The sequence below is a fragment of the Carica papaya genome, chromosome 9 (genome assembly GCF_054855325.1).
Source record: "Carica papaya isolate Zhongbai chromosome 9, ASM5485532v1, whole genome shotgun sequence".
NCBI lineage: Eukaryota > Viridiplantae > Streptophyta > Magnoliopsida > Brassicales > Caricaceae > Carica > Carica papaya.
In genome coordinates, this window is record NC_142317.1 from 24,134,506 (window position 1) to 24,142,792 (window position 8,287).

General features: G+C 35.3%; 1 protein-coding gene across 5 annotated transcripts; it reads right to left on the reverse strand.

Moving 5' to 3' along the window:
- Positions 1-255: 255 nt before the first annotated feature.
- On the reverse strand, positions 256-7,607 carry LOC110816823 (mediator of RNA polymerase II transcription subunit). Of its 5 annotated transcripts, XM_022045149.2 has the most exons (10): positions 6,920-7,606; positions 6,235-6,458; positions 5,608-5,696; positions 4,524-4,942; positions 4,098-4,263; positions 2,398-2,860; positions 1,171-1,230; positions 995-1,063; positions 844-887; positions 256-744 (listed from the first exon to the last, which is right to left on the reverse strand). In XM_022045149.2, the coding sequence occupies exons 4-10, from the start codon at positions 4,822-4,824 to the stop codon at positions 561-563; spliced, it is 1,287 nt and encodes a 428-aa protein (XP_021900841.1). In that variant the 5' UTR covers positions 4,825-4,942; positions 5,608-5,696; positions 6,235-6,458; positions 6,920-7,606; the 3' UTR covers positions 256-560. The 5 variants fall into 5 exon arrangements, with proteins under 5 accessions (XP_021900841.1, XP_021900845.1, XP_021900844.1 ...); XM_022045153.2 differs by lacking the exon at positions 1,171-1,230 and having other exon boundaries at positions 6,920-7,607; XM_022045152.2 differs by lacking the exon at positions 6,235-6,458.
- Positions 7,608-8,287: the final 680 nt, after the last annotated feature.

An 8,287-nucleotide genomic window follows, 5' to 3' on the forward strand; every position in this document is an offset into this window, starting at 1 on the left:
TATTATCTTACGCGAATGAAAAACTTAAATTGACAAAACCAACTTAGCTCTGTTCATTTTAATCAAGAAAAAATTTAGAATTGATTTGTAAGTAAAATCCAAATCTAATGATTTCATCTAATTTAATAATTTTTGAATCCTTTTTCTTTTTTGAAGTATTAATCCAATGGAATATACAAAACGAAGAAGGAAATCCAAGTACCATTTCATCACTGCTCACAACCGAAGTGGCAAAGCTAGGGAAGACAACACAACTAGAAAACTACATGAGTACATGTTTCCATTATCTTTAACATCTACTTCTTCTTTTGAAGAAAATATTCAAACACAAATATTAAAATTCAATTTGCAAAAGAAAACAATTATTTTACATGACAGCAATCTAGCGAGCGATTTACAACTAGCCAAAGATTTTTCTTTCAGAAAAAAAAAAAAAAAAAGAAGATAGAGAAACATCCCAAGGTTACGGCTCTAAGAATTCTATTTCTTCTAAACTTTCAATTTTCTCACCTACCTGAAGAGCATTGAGGACATATTAATAGCATGGCTAATGGATGCAGCTATGTTTCTTCTGAAAAGCAACCAACATGATAAGCTCCAGGTGCCTCCAAACTCTGATCCTCAGCAGAAGAAAAGGGTTGGCCTGGTGAGGTTTTTGACATAGAAAAGTCGCGGTAATGACGATAGACGGGGGGCAAAAGCAAGGCGGATTTTCTGTCCATTGCTAGTAGCCGACCACACTTGCTGCACCAACAAAAAATTGCAATTACAATAGTGCCTCAACCTGACTGAAGAAACTCATAAAGTCGAGAAATTCATAAAGTTAAGAGAAGATGATTCCACCTGCAAGGTTTATTAAAAAGACTTTGATAGCTGCAGATCCAGCGCTACAAGGAAAGACACAAATTTAAATACTCAAAATTTTGTTGGATGAATCACCGGAATTAAAATGAACAAACTAAACCAAACCAAAGATAAGTTATGGAGATAGTACCAAAAGGGAACTGAGAGCTGTTTCAGTCCTGGCGCCAAGGAAATATTGCAAGGCCATAGCAGCATGCTCCTGCAATAATGCAAAAAATTTATTAAAAAAACCTTCAAATTTTCAAAATTTAAACTGATTAGCCACGAAATTAGAAACCGCAAAATATGAGCAATGGGCATTCTTACAGTAATATGCTTAAATACATGGTAAACTGAAAATCCCCTTGCATGTATATAGCTCCCTCCCTGTTAGAAGCAATTGCATGTATGAGTTCTAACATGTTATGCTATCAGTCTCTCTGGAAAACAAACTAGTATATTAGAAACCACAAAGTAACCAAATAACTGCTCATGTAAAAAATAGAAATAAATCTTAACCCACTCAACAAGTCACATCTAACGTGAGGTATATGCTTTTGAACCCTCCCTCTGTAGTAGCTTAAAATCCTATTTCCCAAGCAATACCCAAAGAACTATCTAATTTTCAACAATATCACTTCATTTGCTTTTGTAAATAGAGGAACAGTTATTTGTAATTGTGCTACTATAATTCAAAAGATCACAGAGGGCTCAAAGTAAAACGACATCATATTTTTTACATTACAAAATTCTGTTCCAGAAAGTAATGAAGTTAAAAAGCCAAATATTACTTCTGTTCAGTTCCTATTGAAAAGTAGATAGTACTTGAATGAGTCAGGAAAACTTTAGAGCAAAATTAACAATTAAGGAAAAAAGCCAAATCATTCACCCTCACACAGGCATGCCCAGAAAAAGAGAGAAACAGCTCCACCAAGAGAAATGCCCAGCTGGAGACTTGAGCTTTCATAAATATGGCTTGTAAATTATGGGATGATGAATCTTTTCGAGAGAAAATCAATTATGAGGACGTGTCCAATTTTACCAGTCACCAGCGAAAAGGACATCATTGGTCAGTTAGAGAAGAAACTAAACGGCATTTGCTCTATAAGTGTGATAACAAAGTAATCATGTAATCGAGCAACTTTTGATTAATTAACAAGTCAAAAGTATTTGAGCAACATATAAGCGTGATAACACTGCACTTCAGAAATTCAAGCAATTTAAATGACACTTGAAGAACAATGAAATCAGCAAAATAGGACTACCCATCGGAACTTAGTTTAGCTCATGTCTTATAATTCCAAAAGACAGAAGTACGTTCTTACTCCAGTAAGCAAATGCGAGTCCTCCATCACATCTTTAACAACCTAAGCTTCATGTAAGGCACTATTATTTCTTTCTTAAGCAGATGACGAAGTTTATATGGGTACAAGATAAAACTTCAACATTGATAGATAAAAGGCAACAAAATGACACTGACTCTGAAAAGAATTCAACCAGAAGATAAGAAAATTTTGAGAATTGGAAGAACCTATATCATGTAACCAAACTTACCTCATCTGGGGAAAAGAAAGATACTGCATCTGGGTCAATAGAACCAGCTGGATGTAATGAGATTACAGCTCTAAATACAGAAGGAAAAACCAACTCAATTACAGCAATCTTATCTGCAGCAACTGCATTTTGTGATCCTAGTCTTAGTTTCATTGGACTGTGAAAACTATGTTTTGGTGTTTCCATAGGAGTCTCATCCACTGAACCAGGCAGCATAGAAGCTCTTTTCAACCAATCCAGGCGCTCATAAGTTGAAACCTTCAGATTTGACACCTCTTTCTCCAAGTGTGCAAGGATGTATGATAACGTTTTGCAATCAGTAAGCTCATCTTGGTTATTTTCTGGTAGCACTTGCAAACCACAATGTTTTTTTGACACCAAATCATTATTTTGACCAGTCAATCTATCATCAAGGTGAGGAAAAAATCGCCTTTTCTGATCTGTGAAGGCCTTGAGAGCCAGCCTATAGTCATTCAGGAGAACATGTCATTTGAAAAAAAAAAATCAGGAGAACATGTTAATGGCCTTCCAGAGTATCTGATTTTCAAACACTAAATGGGTGCATCAGCATTGAAAGTGCTACCTGATAACCATCAGGAGGCAATGACATAAAAATTTTAAAACATCTTATCCATTTAGCAGGACCTTTTTATGATGAAGTATACATGTCAACAGCATCAATTGTATAAGCATCATCTAAGAATATTTATCAGCTAAACGGAAAACTGAGAGGACCTATACACATAAATTCTCTTTTTTGTCAAAAGAAAAGTATAAGAATATATATACACAGAGATAAATGTAGTATTGACATCATAAGATCTGGAAAAGCCCTGGTCAAAGATATTAATATTGCCTCATTTTATTTTGGCACAAGATTCACTTCTCTAGTCACAGCATATAGAAATTCTAATATATAAGAGACATGTGACATACTGCGGTTCTGGAGCTAAAACTCTCCAAATCTAAACATAGCTTTTAAATCTACTAAAGTAGGTAAAATTTTTTTAAAAATTAAATATATGATGGTTGCCTTTTTAAAAAAAAATAAAAACTAAGGTGTATATTAAAAATGTACTAACAAAACGGGAGTACCACCCATGTATAAAATATTTATAATAAAATTGGTGTCTCAATGACATTTCCAAAATCCATTACTAATAATGTCATGACCTAATAAAATAGACCCAAAATAATTCAGCCACCTATCTTTTAGCCTAGAAAAACTATTTTTCTCACCCTCAAAAGCTCTACTATTCTTTTCTTTCCATAAAATCCAAAAAACCGTTAAAGGAATCACATTAGCTAACTTATTTTTACATTTAGACCATCCCAAGCCCAAATCTCACCCCTCACCAAACCAACAATGACCCAATTCACCAGCATGTTAATCCAATTCATGCAAAATGAAAATTGATAGAAATAATCCAGACATAAATACATGGATAACGCAACAATATAAACAATATACATACACATATTTAATGTCCTTACAACAGAATGAGAGACATGTTGCCACTTAATACAAGCTTATGAAGATTCAATTTCAACGAATCTGTTAACCCATAATCTCCAGCAAATACGTCAACAACTATAGTTAATATGCAGATTCAATTTCAACAAAGTGCAATGAATTAAATTTTTTCTTTTAAAAAAAGAGGAAAAAAGTCAACAGCAATAAATAGGATTCCCAAACAAACCTAGTCCTGTCCACAGCAGAAGCACCAGCCTGCCCAGCAAGTTGCCTCTTCCATGCATAGGCAACAACTGCACCATCTGGACACACCAGTGGCATGTGCAGACCCCATGAATTACTTCGTGAACGAAGAGACTCATTTAGCACCCCTGATTCCTCTAGCTGCCTTCCTAACCATAGTTGATAGATTTAAATCAATGTCATCAACACCAAATCACTACACTTGCAAAAAATAAACTCAACTCACATGCAGACACCTGCAATACTACAATCATTCTGCACTATCATTTGATAAAAACACTTTATTCCATAAATTATAAATAAATGTTCAGCAAACGGATCAATATATACTGTATGGACATATGTATGTGTGCGCATATACATAAATCCATATATGTACAAGAGCATATAAAAATGGCAGTATTTATACCAATGGTGCGGAGGTCCTGGAGGTGCTGGCGCATGGAGGCATCTTCTTTGAGGAAGACGTTGTGCGGCTTGGTGCTATGGTGAGGCTGAGCTGTAACAAACAGAGCCTCAAGAAGTCGATCAGCACCGAGCCGGATGTCTGCAATGTGCCTAGCTGCTTGTCCCAGCCGTTCCATTGCCAGTGCCACCTGCTTGGGTGGTGCCTCCAATGAAGATCCTCCAGGAGCCTGTTGAGAATTCACCATGGCTGCCGTCTGAGGTGGCAGCAGTTGTTGCTGATGTAACTGTTGCACTTGCTGCATTATAGGCCTCCAAGCGTTGTCACTGGAAATTAGGAACTCTAGCAACTATGAAATCTTTCTTGAGACCTTGAAGAGAGAAAGGGATTATGCTTGTGGTGCTATAATCCCTGTTTGGTCGCTGAGAAGTCAAGAAGTAAAGAGAAAATAAATTGCTTCGCCAGAAAAATAGATCCTAAGAACCATGCTGGTTCACATGGCCTTCAGGGCTTACCAAAAAAGAAGTTTCAAGTAATAAATAATCGCAGAATAGATTGCCACTAACGCAATATTTGTGGTAGGGATAGACACCAATTACAATGTCTATTTACAAAGAACAAGGTTTCGAAAATTAAACAGTGGAAAAGTACTACATCAATCTTGTAGTGTGAGCCTAAAAACGAAACTAACTGTGTCCTAGCTAATACGGACAGGTCAATGCATAAGAAAATATACTACTACTTCTAACCCATGACCAGAGAGACAAAATTAAATATATTGCAAAGTGGAGGATCATCATCCTAGGAAGGTTCCATTTGCATCTGATCATGCATAGTCACCTCAAAATAGAGCATATCTTTGAAACACAAATCAGATTTCAATTAATTAATAAAGGAAATACTAAAAACAGAAAAATTTGTATCGCACAAGACAAAACTTGGAAGCTGAAAGAGAATAAATTTCCATCAACTCACTTTCAAACATTCCTTAAACCAGCAAGCTAAACCAATAACAACTATATGTATGGGTTAAGGACAAACAGCAAAATTCGTAAAGGAACAGACCAGTTGCTATAACTTTTCTCACCCTGCAAATCTGAATTGGAAAAGGAATGTCACACCCAATAATTACAGTTCTTTGAAAGTGTCACAATCACTCCGATAACTCAATACATACTGTAAAGAATGAAAAAGAAGAGAGCTTCAATATCTAACTGCAAAGAATTAAACAAATGTAAATAGTACATCAAAATATCTCATCAAGCCATATTAACTCAAGTTGAATTTCTAGACTGACTCACCCCAAAAACCTAGTAAAAAAATAAGTTAAGGAGTAAACAAAAGATCACAAAGAACACCATCCAAAATACTCACGTAGAAGGAGGGGAGGTTAGGATATGAATTTTACAACTCTCAGTTTACTTGAATTATTTGAACTGAAATCCAAGGAAGCAGTTTAAAAAAAAATGAACAAGCAAGAGATTAACTGACTACATTATAGCTAATTTTATAACTAAAGACAGCTAATTAACATTAATGATTTTTCTTGAGAAAAAGGTCTAATCAGATAAACTTACAGATGGCACCAAGTAAAAATCCATGGAAGAAGGCCAACTATTTTGTAAATTCCAACAAAATCATCAAGCCAGAACTTTATTTAATAGAATAAAAAAAAAAAGATATTATTGACAAAAGGCATCACGGGGCTGCAAACCTGAGCACACAAGCAAGAATATTACAAGGACGGATCAGCCTATTAAAAGCCCCCAGATCCTCTCTCCAAAATGAAGAAAATGATGACTTTTCAACAAAATAAATAGTGCCCTCCAATCTTCTCCCCTCCGAGCACCACAAGAAGAAATGATTAGGAGAGTTATTGTCACACAAACACATCTTCTTCTCAAGGTACCAATGGTGAGAGTGCGACCCTCCAAGTTCCTTCCCAAACAAAAAAGGGCAACCATGAAACAAACAAGATATACTCACATGCCCCAAGTCAGAAACATTACTCATGCCCAAACACAAAACAAGCAAGACGTACATACACATTCGAAAGCAACTATAAACACCAGAATCTACATGTGAAATCATCACTTGACTGCCAACTTAAGACACATAACGAAAAGAGAAAGATCTCAATCAAACTGAATGAAAAGTTTCATGAAAGAGATGTAAAACTCTTCATCTCAAGGTATAGAGCTAAATGTATTGCCACTGCTTTAACAAACAAGTATATATGACCCAGGTACAGTGAGACTACTAACAGGTAACCTCAACCAACTGGTCCAAACCATTATATACAACAGAAAGCCACATGCAGATCTCATAACAGACAGAGAGATCTAACCACACAAATCGCGAAGAAAGAGTAATACTACAGTTCTAAAAGTCAATCGTACATGAAGAACGCTGCTGCTGATATTCGCGAATGAACAGTACTCAGAAACCTCTTCCCTCAATCGGCTTTCTCCGTCAGAACAGTCTCTCCTTTAAATTGCAGCTGCTTCTCGAATTTTCTTCTCAATTTCAGCTCTCTCTCCTCTTTCCTATGATTTCAGCCCTCAGTTTTTTTGCCTTCTCTAAGCTCAACGTCTGAGTCCGTCTTTCTTTGTAAACCTGAAACCCTCGGGGAAAAACAACCTCCTCTCTTTCGAGCTCTCCACTTTAAACCCTAGAATTTGGCCTCTTCAACCTCGAGCATCTAATGTTATTCACACCGATTCAACGCCGAATAACCTTTCCCTCCCTTCCAGTTAAACAAAACTGCTGCAACGAATTCAGATACATCTCCAAACTCTTTTCCGGTATTTCAATTCTTCATCGATCTTGTGCATCCAACTTAGGTCGTATGGTTAAGATTCCGTTTGAAGATCACAACGTAGGTTAGCTATCTTTCTTTTCGTTATTATAGATGTCGACGAGCCCACCAGATTCCCATCCCCCTGCATGCGATACGTCAAGAAGCTCTCACTCTGAGGGGGCTTCCTTCCACTGTGCGCATTTCGTGCTCTTTCAAATAATCGGGTTCTTTACTTTGCAGTGAAACGATGTCGTTGCAGGTCTACGATGTGCGCACCCAAGCTTCTCTTTAGTTGAAAACTAAATGGGCTGAATAAGATAGTATATGAACAAATACACTAGTTTTAAATGTAACTGAGATGAAAAGGTTAATGGGGCTTTTTTTTTAATGGTTCTTGAAATTATACAATTGATTGTTCGATTACCCAGAAAATTAATTGAATTTTATATAAATTAATAATAAATCATATAAATAAAAATCTGTTGAGAAAATAAATTTTTAAAATACAAATAATTGCACAAAATAAAAGTAAAATAAAAAAAAGTTATAAGATTTAATGTGGTTCAACAAATATGTTTGCATCAACAGGTAAGATTTCTATTATAATAAAAATTAAGAATACATCACCAATAGAATTGTAAACTCTTATATAAATAAAGTACTATAGTTGCCTCCCAAAATATTTCTCATAATATATACATAATATTTACAAAATCAAGCTAGATCAATAAAATTGAATCATGTAATTATTCAACTCTAATTAGGTAAAAATTTTAAAGCCTATTGCATAAATTATTTTAACTCTATATATAACAACTCGGACTCTAAGTGGAGTCAGAGCGTCCTTTCCTTTTAGCCATTTATAGAAACTAAATCTCATAGATAAAAATGATATTAATTCCACCATTGTTAACATTATCATCCCCTGTGTGCCAATGAAATCTTAAAACATTGAAAAATAAAATAA

Bases quoted from the DNA above. Each gene is read 5' to 3' on its own strand.
- LOC110816823 (XM_022045150.2), bottom strand. From the start codon at position 4,824: ATGCAGCAAGTGCAACAGTTACATCAGCAACAACTGCTGCCACCTCAG. The intron at 1,064-1,170 runs GTAAGAATGCCC...GCATTATTGCAG, and splicing joins ATGTATTTAAGCATATTACT to GAGCATGCTGCTATGGCCTT. The intron at 888-994 runs GTACTATCTCCA...CTTTCCTTGTAG, and splicing joins CAGCTCTCAGTTCCCTTTTG to CGCTGGATCTGCAGCTATCA.